A 16309-nucleotide genomic window follows, 5' to 3' on the forward strand; every position below is an offset into this window, starting at 1 on the left:
CCCAAGCGAGTCGCTTCTTCTTGGGCCGATAGGCATGCAGACCATATGCCGAAAGTCATATTTGGACAGTTCGTGCACTGTTTCAACACCAGAGACAATCTCAAAATCCAGTTTTAGCTCGGGAGCACTAGCATGGCAATTACGAATATCCAAATATCGATCTTGGGAAGGAGTAGTCACCTCGTACGGTCTGATCCAGGTCTTTTCTTCACGTCACCGGTTTCACGCTTTAATTTCAGCACCCGGGATCAGATGCGGACTAGGTGAAAAATTCTTACCCTAGAAAACTTGTGGCGGCTTCATACTAGTATTTATGGTCGTATTGTTTATGGTCAAAATCATACCGGTGAGGTGTGATTTTGACCATCACTCTTCTCCAAAATCACTCCTCTGCCCGGAATGGTGGCAGCCTATTTTATCAGCGATAGCATGCGTAGAAAGCCCTTCCTGGGACAGAGGAACAGCTACACGTTTTCTTTTTTTTCTTGTTGTCAACTGAACATATGGAGTCAGGCTTACACCTCCGCAAAACAGGATACTAATGAGCGTGTATACCTTTCCAACGTCGTATTTATAGAAACGGCTGATGCAATACCTTTGCTTTTCGACAAACAAAATGACTGTAACTAAACAAATTCTTATACGTTTCACTACAAATGTTACTTTTTTTTAAGGTGATGCAGTTTTTTTGCCCGCCACTGTATGTGTGGTTAGATAAAATCATTTCGCTATATAATCATATCTAATAGAAATGTAATCATATAGCGAAAATGTACATATTTTTCATATATATATATATATATCTTTATTTATTTATACATATTTCAGTATAACTTAATATGCCACAACTCATAGAGTCAGAGGCTGATTAAGGTCGATTGAGGCCCCGGGCGCAGAAGAAAATATTGGGGCCCTTAAAAAACAGAGAGAGACAGGGAAAATAAAAATACATGTTAACCATTTTTTTAAATAAATAAAAAATATTATGTACTATTAATGTTTTATTTCCAATAAAATTTGAATATAATATATGTATAATATAATTAATAATAGCATAATAATAATCACAAAGTTTTGAACTAGTAGTTGAACATATGTAAAAGTATAATTAATGATAGTATACGTATAATAGGAGTAACAATCAGAAATTTGAACAAAAAATCATAGAATTTTACTTGAAATTAAAATTAAAAATGTGAAAATATTTAAATAAATTTTTTTCTTGCTTTTCGTTTTGCAAACTTATTAACTATCTCATCACAATCAATAATTTTAAGTAAATCGTTCTCTATACATATAAAATAGCCGTATTATTTAGTATTTCCTCTTAAATTGAATTTCTTAGATAATTTTTTACTCTTTTTAGACAAGAAAATGAGCGTTCCCCCGATGCGTTTGAAATTGGCATGGTTAACAAAATTTTCAAAATAATTTCCACATTTGGAAAAGTTGCTTTCATATCTAATGCTTTTTTGTATATATTATTAATTGACCTCTTGTCTTCTTCATCTAAAAAGATTAAAAACTGTTCCAACTCATCTTTAAAATTACTCGAATCAAGGTCATCTTTATACATTTCTATTAAATTATTAACGCATTGTTTCTTTTCTTCTACACATAATGTAAACAGGAAAAAAAAAACTCTAAAATTACTTATAACATTTTCATTGATTTTTCCGAGTCTGTTCAGTTCTGCTATTAAATGATCGCATATTACGTAGAGCATATTATGTAAAAAAATTCCTTTCGATTTTCTGTACATGTTCGCTCGCGATCATCTTCAAATGTTTTATCTGTTAGTTCTTTAACTTCTGATTCGATTTCGGTGAAAGTATGTCTTATGTTTTCATTAATAAAAATTTCTAGACTTTTTTAATAATGACGCACCTTTAACAATTGTGCAGTCAATAGATTGTAAAGATTTACTCGTTGCATCGATTCTTTGCAAAATTTTATTCCATAGGATTGTCATTACAGCAGTTTCATAATCATTCATTTATTTAAGTAATGATTTTGCTTCAATCACAACAATTTTTTTTTCTTTTGTGGAATTGCATATCGCATCTAATGCCTCTTTTATATTTTTGTAGCCAAATTTTAACGCTAAAACTGCATCAGCCCTGGCAGACCACCTTGCATCTGACAATTTCTTTAATGTATAAGAACCTTTATCCAATTTATTGCATAACGTGTTCCATCGAAACGTTGATGCAGAGAAAAAAACAAACAAATTTTGCACGAATAAAAAATATCTGGAAGCATTACTACAACTCTACCCCAGGGGCTCACATCTGGTGAATATGGGCTTGGCACACCCAGGGTCCTGAGCTGGATATCATCATTCTTCTCTTTCTTAGTGATTTCCTTCTACTTCTCTCCCTCTCTCTCTCTCTCTCTCTCTCTCTCTCTCTCTCTCTCTCTCTCTCTCTCTCTCTCTCTCTCTCTCTCTCTCTCTCTCTCAGGGTAACTCAAATTATTTTTGGGCTGGTGCTGCATAAACCTCAGGCTTCCTTGCACCATATGGTTAATAATAATAATAACTCTCTGAAGCAACATAACCAACTAAATTAAGTGAATGACTGGAGCACGGAATAAACGTTGCTGATGGAGCATGTTGTCTTATTCTTGATTGGAGACCATTGTACTTGCCCGACATATTTGCTGCATTGTCGTACGATTGTCCACGGCAATATTTTATATCTACTGGCAAATTTTGCAGGGTAGATAAAACTGTCTCTCCTAGATACTCCGCATCATGTCTTTCTATAGGGAAGAACTTTAAAAATCTTTCTTTAACATCCCCATTTGCTGATAAATAGCGCACTACAAAAGTAAGTTGATCCACATGCACAACATCGGGTGTAGACTTTAAAATAATACTATAGTATTTTGCGCATTTTATTTCGTCCACAATGTGTGCCATAAGGTAATCGGCAATTATTTGCAAAAGTTCATCACACGTCTGATGCGATAAGTAATTTACATGTCCGCTACCTTGATTTCCATACTTTTGTAAGTGCAACTTTAAAAAATCGTCATATTCGCTCAAATACTCTAAACTAGTCAAATAATTGTCTTTTCTCGAAGATGTTGCACTCTCATTATGGCCTCTAAAAGCAATGCCCAAACTTGCGAGGAATTTTATTGTGGATACAATTCTTCGCAGAATCTCTCTCCAATAATTTTCTTTTTGCAGTGTAATTTGCAGATTTTGATCATCAATGCGATTTAACGTAGAGGAGCGCTTGTATAATGTACACATTGAAGCGACGTGCTCTTTTGACATTTCATGCTCGGACAAAGTTATTCCAATATTTTTCCAATTTTGGAACCCTGTAGTCAACTTAGACTTTGAGCCCGAAAACATTTTGCATTGTTGCTTTCTTCTATGGTTTTCAACTTCAACTAACTCTTTTTGTGGACTGATGGAAGCTCCTTGTTCTTCATCCTCATTGTTGCTCGAATTATGATGGCCTGAATGGCCAGGACCAGGTATAAATTTGTCTAATGCTCCTTTCCGTTGGTTGGCAACTTGCTCGCGTCTTTTTTTAATTTGTCTTTTTTCAGCCCCTGATAAATGTCGTTTCATTTTTCTAGATATCATTGGTAGCCTACCAATGAAAAGAAAAATATAAAATTTAATAGTCTGAATGATTAGAATACTAGAGAAGAGATTTTTCGTTATAGTGCAATAAATTAATGATTAATTAAAATTCAAAAATTATTCATAAACTACGAAAATCCAGGCGCTGATGTAACAACAGGAATTAATTTTATCTTAATATAATTTCAACAATATACGCGTATTTGCGTATATCTTAAGTCTGCACTGCAGGAGAACCTTTGTAAGTACAAAGTAGCAAATACGATTCTATTACTCCGACGAGCGGTAGTACAGCCTATACACCGTAGTATGTGTATAGTATGCAGCGTAGTAATGAAATAATGAAAATAAGCGAATATAAACATACTATCAGTTTTTACCGCCGATTGTAAATTTGTACCTAATTAAAATTGCACATATGAAACCAAACTTGGTGTCATTAGAAAAAAGTGAAAAGTTGGGGTTTTGCGGGGCCCTTCAGAAGTCGTGGCCCAGGGCGTTAGCCATTAAATCCGCCTCTGCATACAGTATGTTACTACCAGTGTTGCCAATTTAGCGGTTTTCCCGCTATATTTAGCGAAATTGCTTCAGGTTCAGCGGATTAAAATATGTAATAGCGATAGCTGTTTTTTTAGCTAAATGAGTTTAAATGTAAAAATTTTAAATATGTTTAGCATTTTATATATTTTGGCAATGTAACATTTAAATTAAGAAATATTTATTTAGCAATATAAATATTTCATAATTGAAATGTTTTATTGATATACAACGTAAACATAGTAGAGATATCTTATTTAATAGTTTTTTTTTTATAAAGCGAAGAATCGGTTTTTCAGGGATCCCCTGAGGGGAACCACAACAATTTCAATACGTATTTACCCTCGTGGTCAAACGATATGACCGTTGGTTCCTAGCTTTAAATTGTTGAATAAATCTAAATATGTGGAAGAAATACTAATGAATTAGCCCCACCTTTTTTTGAAACCGCGAAGGAATGCCATTTGATTATTTTTCTTCGTTGTACTTGAATCATCTGGAAAAACAAAATTATAGCGATTAATAACCTCATCATGGGTATAATTAATGTCTCGGTAGAGATCTTTATATGCAGGTCATCCATCATTGATGATTCTTGTACGTGACAATATTCTCTTTCTTATAATTGATAATAGAGTTGTTTTATCTCTATTTTCTGCAGGAACTAAAAAAAACATCGTTTGGTAATTCTTTCGAATGCACCAAAAACCCATTGTGTTCCTCTTAGTCGTGCTCTATTATTTTATTATTATTATCAGCTATATTATTATTAGCTATATTATTATTATTATTATTATTAATAATAATAATAAGGAAGCCTGAGGCTTATGCTGAACCAGCCGAAAAAAAAAAAAAATCCGGAATTATTGAGAGAGAGAGTAGTGGCATGTGATGCAAGAAAGCAAGTGTAGGAGCTTATGCAGCATCAGCCAAAAAACAATCACACCATTCCCTCTAAATGCCTGTCCAGTTCCTCCTTAAATTTATTTAACCTATCAACTTCCACAACGACAGATGGAAGTTTGTTCCAGCAATTAGCCACCCGCTGGCTAAAGGCAAATTTCCACACATCTATTCTACATCTGTCTTTTCTTAATTTGAATTTATGCCCCCATAGGTTCGTAATTTGAACAAATGGAAGGATCCCATAAGAATTCAGCGTGCTCAACCCATTCAAGGCCTTATACATCTCAACCGGATCACTTCATAGGTGCCTAGTGTCTCCAGCCATTGCAATTTGCAGAACTTAAACCTCTCTTGGTAAGAGGATCCCTTTATTCCCCTCACCAATCTTGTTGCCCTTCTCTGTACACGCTCAAGTAAATCCACATCCTTCCTAAAATGAGGCCTCCAGACCTGTACGCAGTACTCAAGGCGTGGCCTGACCATTGCCTTATACAGAGGGATAATCACCTCCTTTTCCTTGCTGGCAAAATTCCTATATATCATTGACAAAACCCCATGACCTGCCCTGGCAGCCTGTCTGCATTGCTCATAGAACTTCATATCTGACTGCACAATTACTCCCAGGTCTTTTTCATTTTCTACCACCTTAAGTGTAGTACCACACAATTGGTACTTTTCCCTCGAGTTAATTCTACCCATATGCAGTACTTTGCATTTGTCAAGGTTAAACTTCAGTTCCTACTTCTTAGCCCATCTGTCAAAATTTTCCAGATCCTGTTGCAATAGCACACTGCCATTACTATCATTAACAACCCTGCCATTACTGTCGTTAACAACCCTGCCGACCTCTGTATCATCTGCAAACTTCGACACTAAGCCTGATATACCTTCATCAATATCATTGATAAATATACAAAACAACAGTGGACCCAACACCGAACCCTGTGCGACTCCACTAATAACATTAGCCCTCGAAGAGCAGCACCCATTGATTACCACCCTCTGTCTTCTCCCACTCAACCATCCTTTTATCCATTGTAACAACTTTCCCTTAATACCATTCTGCTCCAATTTGTACAATAGTCTTCCATGCGCAACAATGTCAAAAGCTTTCCTGAAATCCAAATATATGATATCAAAATTATTTTTTTGCATCCAGTTCCTTTGTAACCACATTATAATATCCTATCAAATTTGTCAGAACACTTTCCCTTAACAAACCCATGCTGCGTCTGAATTATTGCTACAGTCTTGTCTAGATGATCCTGCTGCATCTTTAACTAGTGACTCCATTATTTTACCTGGAACAGAAGTTAAACTAACTGGTCTGTAATTACTCGTTTCACCCTTCGATCCTACTTTGTGAATTGGGAATACATTTGTACATCTCCAGTCCGTGGGTACCTCCCCTAAGGGTGCTCTCATAATTATGGCTAAAGGTTTACTTACTTCCTTTGCTGCCTCCTTTAATATAACTGGATTGATCCCATCCACCCCAGGTGCCTTTCTTATGTTTAACTTCAACAATTTCTCCTCCACTTTGCTCTCAGTTATTACAAAATCATTAAGCACACTGCTACAATTTGATAACGATCTGCCATTTTCAAACCTTAATAACTCCTCATGTGTGAATGTAGATGCAAATATTCATTCAATTTGTTTGCTATCTGAGCAGGATCATCAACAGTCGAACCATCGATATCAAATGGACCAATCAGATTCATCCCCTTCATTTTAGATTTTATATAAGTAAAGAAATCCTTGCTGTTTTTCTTAGCATCCTTTTCCCAAGATTTCTCGTAATCTGCCTTCACCTGCCTTTGTGGCCTGATTACAGACTAGCTTATATCTGCCATAGGCTTCTGAGTAGCTTGATAATTTATATGCATCCCATGCATTTTTCTTCTCTGTCACGAGTCTCATTAGTTCATTTAATAACCATTTAGGCCTAAACCTTGAACCATATTTCTTTATAGGTATGAAACTTTTAGTAGCTTCCACGATTAATTCCTTGAATGCTTCCCGCTTAGAATTTTCTGTTGGTAACATCGTCTGTTGATCCCACTGTACAGAATTTAAAAACTGTTTGGGACCACTGTACTCACCTTTATGGAAGCAAAAACCCTTTCCTTTACCCTGATGGTGATTACAGTATATCTTTAAGTAAATCCCACGTCAGTACACTGTGATCACTGCCACCTAGTGGTTCCTTTATCTGCAAATTCTTAATACAAGGGAATCACCAAGAAAGAGAAGAACGATGATGATATCCAGCTCAGGACCCTGGGTATCCCAAGCCCATACTCACCAGATGTGAGTCCATGGGATTATTATATATTTTCTCTTGAAAAATGCTGATTCATCAATTTCAACTTCGATAGGTATTCCATTTTTTGAAATCCCCCTGGGTTAACTGTCTTAATCAATTATTGATATTATGCTGGTCTACCTCAAATCTTTGCATTTTCCAATAACAGGGTTTTGTTTTTTTTATTGTTATTTAAATCAAGAGCAATGCGATCTTGAGACCAATCTTAGGACCAGAAGTATAGAAATAATAAATTTTGAGATAACGTTAATGTACTATCATCAAAAAATGATTTATGTCCAATTCTCTGTTTTACGGCAAGGTTTCTTACAACCCCATCTAAACATTTACTTTCTGTTAGCCGCATTTCAAGTCTGTAAACTTCACTAAAAGCTGTACTTTGCAAAATGTGATTTTTCGCCGACCAAGAAATCAAGTGATTAATATTGGCACTGCATAAATTCATCAACTCCGTTAAACGGTTATTTTTGACTTCTTCCTCAGAATAAACTGCATTTGATATGCAATTTGGAGGTTTTTGTCTGCACATAATGTAGGGTCTTAAAATTTTTTATGGCACCCATTAATAGAATTTAACCCAAATGAAAATTTAAAATGTTGGCGGGTTGAGTGTTGAAAATAGCGGATTTTGAGCATGCGGCTAGCGGGAAGTATTATTAAGAGTTGGCAACGCTAGTTACTACTCTGTTCCACAACTGGTGGCCGGGAAATGGCGACCAGCGAAGACGAAGGGAAAGTGATAGAAGTAGTTAGGAGTCAAGTATTTGAAGTTGGGCCAAGATATGTGGATTTAGCTTACATAGGAGAGGGTGCATATGGAATGGTTGTGTGAGTAAGATATAATCGCCACCTGTTCGTCTCATGAATTGATATTTTAGAGCCATCAGCACATACACAGCTAGTCACTGGAACACTTCAATACATATCTACGATAACAATTAGCATGTAGTGTGCAATGGTTTAGCCACCGGTCCTTAGCGCTTTTCTCTCGATTTAACACATATATACTTGAATGGGTTTTATCACGTTTAGTACTGGATGAAAGCGAGTAATGCTATTAGAAGTGTTAAAAATAATAAAAGATGGCTTAAGGTTGTGCGTATCAAGCCGATAACGCCAGAAGTCAGTTAAATTGGATATGATTTTCTTTTTTTATGACAACAATAGTTTTTTTTTTAATTGTTATAGGGCAGTAGGGCCAGGGTGTTTTAAAGAACACCGGAGAAGAACAAGCGTATAATAATATACAATTTTATTTCATATGTTATTTCTTTACATAATTACAGTTTATAATATAAAAAGAAACATTGTAGAAAATCCACTGCATGTTATACAAAAAGTTAACTATGCACTGTGCAGTTTTTTTTTTTGTTTGCAATAATACTGTTTGTCTCTTTATCCAGTAAAATCATCCATTTTATCATACTGCACATCTGGTTCAGGTAAGGATAAGTTGTACTTTGACTGCATTTAACTTTTGTGTATATAACTTCGTGAAGGGAATTGCTGTTACCCAACACAATTCGAAATTATCCAGTACTTCCTTGCTGTGTGATGTTAAACCACGAGTTGTCTGGTTACATCTTTGCTTGATTTGGATAGAATTTTCCATTTATATTTTACAAACATCTATAACTCAAAAAGCAGTTTTTTCAAGTAAATCAGAAAATATCTCTTCATAAAATCATGTAACACATCATGCTTGTTTTTGGATTTTCCACAGCTGAGTAATTCAAATAGAATTTACATTCTATTTATTTTCATAAATAGAATGTAAATTTGAAACAGTCATTCTTTGTTCTGAAAAGCATCCAAAATTTATAACCAGATTGGCTTTCCCCAGATAAACTGTTTCAATCCATGACATCCATAATGTTTTACTGTCATTTCATCAACAGACCGATGAGAGCAATTTAAATTCTCTACTAATAGTTTATCTGTATTTCCTGTCACTTTTAGAGGTCGGAAACATTACATAGCATGTAATGTTTCTTACCTGAAAAATGGGAATGATTTATTTTCACTTATAAGAAACATGACAACAGTATAAATTATTTTATTTTATGCACTATCAAGTTTGTGCTCCATTATTTCAGGAAAAGCCAAAAAGCACAGAGTTCTATAAATAACCACCTCCCAACAGTAAAATTAGGCTCTTTTCAAATTTGATAACTTACTACAAAATTTAATCCATAAATATTTTTGTTATTGTAAACATTGATAGCTATATGTAAGCAACATAGAATCATGGATTGAAACAGACTAAATGTAAACAATATTTATAAAAAAAATAATGTTTAAGCATCCAATAATGACATACATTAATGGGTTAAATTTGTCAGCCATAATATTAATACACTTGTGCTAATCTAATTATTTTTTATTACTCTGTCACATCACTTTTTCTGTTAAATTTGCTCATTTAATTCATGAAATTTATCAATTAATTTGTTCAACCATTTACTAAGGTCTTTTTTTTTTGCTGTCTGTTCTAAACTGTGATTCATGATTGTAATTCATTTGTCGATACTTTTTACTGTGCCTAAAAAAATATTTTAAGATTTTGATTGAGATAATCCAACTTTGTTAGAAATAAACCAACTGTGTTAATGGTAAAATTTCAGATGAATATCAGGAAAGTATTGTGTGTGTGTGTGTATGTATACAGCACACTGTCGCTTTAATCAACTTCAGTTTAACAGACTTTGGAAATGGCAGACAGTAAGTATCCATCGAACCGGACTTAATTTGGACATATTGAATGGCGCTAGCTTTTGATTATGTTCCATTCAGCGTATTTTGTTAATAGTTGGCATTTTGTGTACATAATTAATCCGTTTATATTTTATTAATTTTATTATACTGGACTTTGCACGCTGTTTCGGCTCACAACACACACCCTGCTACTTTGGCTTTTTCTTTGCTCATATTACGTATACAGCGGTTTGTGTCTAACAGCCCCAGGGGACCCCCATCTCCACAATATTATGTATACAGTGAGCTAAAGCAGACACCACTGGGTCAGAAGAAAGTATATCCCCAGGGGCTCACATCTGGTGAGTATGGGCTTGGCAAACCCAGGGTCCTGAGTTGGATATCATCATTCTTCTCTTTCTTGGTGATTCCCTTCTACTTCTGACTCTCTCTCAGGGTAACACAGGATTTTTTTTTTTTTTTTGGCTGGTGCAGCATAAGCTGTTTGTTTGTTTGTTTTTAGGAGCATTAGCAACTATGGCCATATTGCTCCAGGAATATGCGGTGGTCATTTCCAGACCTTTCCGCATCCTCCGTATTTGGTGGTGACGGGCTCGAACCCCGGTCTAATCAAGAAGCGTGTGCTACGCACTGCTGCTCCTTCCCACCTGGCTACGGAGGCGCCTTGCAGCATAAGCCTCAGGCTTCCTTGCACCATATGGCTAATAATAATAATAATAAATCTGCTATAGGGAAGTGTCCACTTTGCAGAGAACAGTGTAGCCAATTTGGAATAATCTGTAGGCAGAAGTGAAATTCCTTGTAACCTGCTGCTTATTAAGAATTTTTTTTTTTTATTGATTGTCATTGTACATATGTGTTTCAATTAATTAACTTTTACTAAAAATGAATATAAATAACTTTTTTTAGAGCTTTCCATGTTTGCAATTAAAATTTCATTTTAGGTAATTAGATCACTTACTATTTTTAATCCTTAATGTCATCATTTTTGCTCACATAATTTTTTAATATATAAAATATTAATCCCTCACCCTTTTTAAATTTCTGCATGCAGCCCTGCCACAAACAGCAAGAAATTTCATATCTTAAAAAATTAGCACACATTAAATGTAATGCCAAGGAAAATTTCTACCAGTAGTCTAAAGGAAAATGTGTTCACAAACAAACTTCATATTTAAACTCAAACAACCACCAATTCTCACTGCCGATTGAAAGTGGCAAGCAACTGCGCAGAAAAATTGTCATCGTCCCTCAGTTAAAAAAGTGGCCATGCTGTTGCTAAAACAGTTATGAAAGTATTGTCAAGCATCACATAGCATTTTTATTGAATGTACAGGGTATCTACAAATTTCATCTACAAAACTAAAATGTTGTTGCATGAATAGAGTATATGATACTATATGAATCCACTTCCAAGTGATAGAAGATATCTCCAATTAGAAAATGTGTGTTCTGCAGTAAATGGCAGCTTAATTATGAAACTGTAATCACAGAGAAATTTACCAACATAATTCCATCCCCTGAGTTTTGTTGTGTATCACACTGGCTTCTGTATGAGCTGTAACTTGTATGGTTTCATCATCAGACAGTGATAAAACATGACATACTGTTGTCCTTGACAATTTAAGCTCACAGCTTGCACATCTTAGGAATTTCTCTAGGCTTTTCATAGAGAAACCCTCAAACTTTCTCTAGCCTATTTGAACCAGCTCTGCTGCCGACACTGACCTTTGTTTCGTTACCACCTCTGCCAAGATGCTGCTTTTTTATACCATGTTGCAAGGCTCTTCTTAAATCATGTTCAAAATTTATGTATAATTATGAGCAGTGGTAGACTGGAGACTTTTTTTTTTAATAGTTGGAAAAAAACAAGAAGAGTGCACCCCTTCTCTTGGTTGGTAAATTCTGCTGTGATTTGCAATTATGCTGAGTTTTGTAATTATGTTGTAATTAGTTGACAAGACACCATGAGCCTGTCTGCACTACTCTGAAAACTTCAGAGCCATATAAACAGGCTCATGGGGTCTTGTCAACAGTGCTTTTACTGTTACCCATATGCAGTATTTTGCATTTGTCAATGTTTAACTTCAGTTGCTACTTCTTAATCCATCTGCTCAACTTTTCTAGATACTCTCGCAGTAGTGTACTGTCATTAAAAACCCTGCCAACCTTTGTATCATCTGAAACTTTGGCATTAAGCCTGATACACCTTCATCAGTATCATTGATAAATATAGAAAACCATAATGGGCCCAACACCAAACCCTGGGGACTCCACTAATAGCATTAGTCCACAAAGAGCAGTGTCCATTGATTATCACTCTCTGGCTTTGCCCATTCAACCATCCCTTTATCCATAGCAGCAACTTGCCCTTAACGCCACACTGCTCCAATTTCTACAGCAATCTTTTATGTATAACAATATCAAAAGCTTTCCCAAAATCCAAGTATATGATATCAAAATTATTTTGCCCTTCAAGAAATGTTATCTAACAGGAACATTCAGAAAGGCAGTAATGGCAGCAGAAGGCAATAATTGAGTAACACTGAAACAGTTTTGGGAACTATGGTATTTACAAGGCCATAAAAAATATCGATGCTTCCTGGTGTGAATTAACAAATACGAACATGAGTGGTAAATGGAAACACTTATGCCACTTGTTCTTTAACAATTCTCATCTTACTGAGAAAGTAGAGGATGAGACAAATATGTTAATGGATCTTGTCCAGATGGGCACAAACAACTTGAACTAGATCTGACAGGAGAGGACTTTATTATTAGATTTTCGTGTTCAGATACCCAGGAGTTGACATATGAAGATTTAATTTAACTAGAATCTCAAAGGCTTGATGACAATGCTACTGAAGAAAACAAGTTGAAGAACACAAAAGATTTACCACTAACCGGATGACAGGGGCTTTAGTTTGATGGAAACGGCACTATCATTATTTGAGTTCCAGGATTTAGGTGATCAGGCAAAATGTGCACTTCATGTATGTGCTGTATTACCAGTACCATAAACCTGAGGATGTGGCTAACTGGGAAACTTAAAAATATGCCTTTTGCTGTGCCTCTTTCCTATGGTGTGGCAAGTACTATGAAACCACATTGACATTTGCTATTTCTGTATGATAAAAATATCAGGGGTGTCCAGAAAAAGCAAGTAGCATGAATTATCCTAACATATCATTTGCAGTAAGGTTGTTTGTTCTTTGTAATAAAGACCTGCCAATACCATATCCTCCAAAATTATGGGATAAAGTAAGAACTGATGAATACAGAAAGGATTCTTGTGTTGCACGCTTTCCTGGATGGTCCATTTCAACAGATTTGGACTACCAATCAAAAAATTATAACATGCTACACTTAATTCAGCAAGTAGAAATGAATGATGTAGTTTCTGATTTAAACTTATCTAAAGGTCAAGCAGAACTCCTTTGTTCTAGTTTACATTGGTAGAAATTGTCTACCAATATAAAGCAGGAAAAACATAATGTGTTTTTGTAAAGATATGAATGAACTGGGCCTTGAACATAAACCTGATGAGTGATCTATATTTATTTTTACTTTAAAATTAAGTTTAAAAAGCAGTTTTTCTGCACAGTGGGCATGCATTACCATCAGATCCTTCACTTCGTGCTGTTAGCTTTTAAGAAACACGAAAGTATGTCTAGGATCTGGAGTGTAGTAAAGTACCATAACTTTGTTTGGAATGTCTGTAATCTTAACATAATTGGATTACTCATTTGTCTATAGGGAGGTTTCACAAAATTGTGGTGTTTTCTCTGTTTGTGGGGCAGTCATACAACAGAAAAACATACTGTGTAGCAATGGAAAAAGAGGGAAGAATTTTTACCAGAGGAGAAATAATATAAAATGTATTCCACTGATTGAAAAAAAGGCTCTTCCAATTTTGCATAAAAAGTTTGAATTAGTGAAGAATTTTGTTAAGGCTCTGGATAAAGGAGGAAGTGGATTCTGCTGTAGTAGTAGTGGCATGTGATGCAAAAAAGCAAGTATATGAGCTTATGCAGCATCAGCCAAAAAAAAAAAAAAAAATTACAAAACAGTCCCCTCTAAATGTTTGTCCAGTTCCTCCATAAATTTATTTTACCTATCAACTTCCACAACGAGAGATGGAAGTTTGTTCCAGCAATTAACCACCTGCTGGCTAAAGGCAAATTTCCACACATCTATTCTATTCTACATCTGTCTTTTCTTAATTTGAATTTATGCCCCCTTAGGTTCGTAATCTGAACAAGTGGAAGGATCCCATCAGAATTCAGCGTGCTCAACCCATTCAAGGCCTTATACACCTCAATCAGATCACCGCACAGGTGCCTAGTCTCCAGCCACTGCAATTTGCAGAACTTAAGCCTCTCTTGGTAAGAGGAACCCTTCATTCCCCTCACCAATCTTGTTGCCCTTCTCTGTACACTCTCAAGCAAATCTACATCCTTCCTAAAATGAGGCCTCCAGACCTGTATGCAGTACTCAAGGCGTGGCCTGACCATTGCCTTATACAGAGGGACAATCACCTCCTTTTATAAGAGAAGTGTTCCGAATTTGACAGATGCAAAATTGAAAGAAGTAATTTTTATTGTGCCTCAAATAAAGAAACTCCTCGAAGGTGATGTATTTGATACAGAGCTTCAAGATATTGAATTAAAAGCAATTTTTTATGGATTTCTTTGTAAAAGGAAACAAGATAATTTTGAATCTCTGGTGTCAACTTCACTGCAATGCTATAAATATTTGGGCTGCCAAATGTCTTTAAATTAATTTTCTTTATTCCCATCTTAGTGTTTTCCTCAAAATGGGAGATGTAAATGGTCAGCAAGTGAAATGCTTCATTAGGACAGATCCATGATGAGAGATTACTGCTGATTTTTTGAGAGAGAGAGAGAGAGAGAGAGAGCAAAATGGATTAAGAAACTCCCTCAGTGACAAATATTTCACTGTAATACAAACCCATTTGTATTACAGCAAGGGAAGTAAGAAGTCCAGTTTCTCAAAAGTGGAGAAACTCAAAAGTTTCTCATTTATGGTCTGAATATGGGGTTTGGCAAGAATCCTGAAACATCTCCTGCTATCATATGTCTAGTATTGAGTTTGTATTATATATGAGTTTAATAAAACCTGTTTGTTAAGAATTTTTACGGTGGTATAATAGTGTCATTTTATTATTATATATAGTATAAATTTCACCATATGAATAGAATCCATGAAATGTCCTTTCCCAGTTACATTATAAGTAACTGTTATCTTATTACTAATTATCTAATAATACATAGAAGTAATTGTTTTTGTTTTATTACATATACTTACCAATGTTCACTTAACTTTTTTATAATAGTATTAGTATTAACCATATAGTGCAGGCAAGCCACATACGTTTTTTTGAACTAAAAATAAATAACAAAAAAAAAATTTTAGCCAAAAAAACCAAAATAATACACACAATAATAATAATTATTATTATTAGCATTAGCATTAGTAGTGGCATATGATGCAAGAAAGCAAGCTTATACAGCATCAGCAAAAAAAAAAAAAAAAACTTCTATTTCACCCATCCATTAGCTCCAAACATTTGTGTCTAGTTCTGCCTTGAGTTTATTTAAGCTGTCAACTTCCACAATGACAGATGGAAATTTGTTCCAGCAATCAACCACCTGCTGGCTAAAGGCAAATTTCTGCACATCTATTCTACAACTGTCTTTTCTCACTTTGAATTTATGTCTCTTCAGGTGATTAATCTGGGCAAGAGAAAGAATCCCATCAGCATTCAGCTTGCTCAAACTATTCAAGGCCTTATGCACCTCAATCAGATCGCCTCACAGGTGCCTAGTCTCCAGACAATGTAATTTGCAAAACTTAAGCCTTTCTTCATAAGAGCAACCCTTTGTTCCATTCCTAATCTTGTTGCCCTTCTCTGTACTCGTTCCAGCAGCTCTACATCCTTAAAATGAGGCCTCCAGACCAGTATACAGTACTCAAGGTGTGGCCTGACCATTGCCTTATACAAGGGGATTTTTTTTTTTTGATTTGGTAGTTGTTGGCGCATCGGCTTCTGTGGCCATATTGCACCTCCCAAGGTTTTTGCAGTACTTTGATCCAAGCCCGAAGCGGGAATTGAACGTGCGACCTTTGGGTTGCCGGGCAGGTACTTTACCCACTCGGCTAGCCCGGTCGGCTATACAAGGGGATAATCACATCCT

The 16309-nt window shown here is 35.4% G+C and overlaps 2 protein-coding genes across 2 annotated transcripts in view; one reads left to right on the forward strand and one right to left on the reverse strand.

The window, feature by feature from the left end:
* Nucleotides 1–2524: 2524 nt before the first annotated feature.
* Nucleotides 2525–3286, reverse strand: LOC150081812 (zinc finger MYM-type protein 1-like). The gene has a single exon (XM_090380326.1). The coding sequence runs from the start codon at nt 3284–3286 to the stop codon at nt 2525–2527; it is 762 nt and encodes a 253-aa protein (XP_090236452.1).
* Nucleotides 3287–8084: 4798 nt separating this feature from the next.
* LOC150081813 (mitogen-activated protein kinase 1-like) overlaps nt 8085–16309 on the forward strand; it is a 262012-nt gene continuing 253787 nt past the window's right edge. The window contains exon 1 of the mRNA XM_090379718.1: nt 8085–8204. Within this exon, the coding sequence (XP_090235844.1) occupies nt 8086–8204 (119 nt within the window). The 5' untranslated portion in view covers nt 8085. The remainder of the gene's footprint in view (nt 8205–16309) is intronic.

The sequence above is a fragment of the Mastigoproctus giganteus genome, chromosome 8 (genome assembly GCF_048544385.1).
Source record: "Mastigoproctus giganteus isolate SK-2022 chromosome 8, ASM4854438v1, whole genome shotgun sequence".
Lineage (NCBI taxonomy): Eukaryota > Metazoa > Arthropoda > Arachnida > Uropygi > Thelyphonidae > Mastigoproctus > Mastigoproctus giganteus.

Excerpts from the sequence above, each read along its gene's own strand:
- LOC150081812 (XM_090380326.1), bottom strand. The coding sequence starts at position 3,286 with ATGTCAAAAGAGCACGTCGCTTCAATGTGTACATTATACAAGCGCTCC.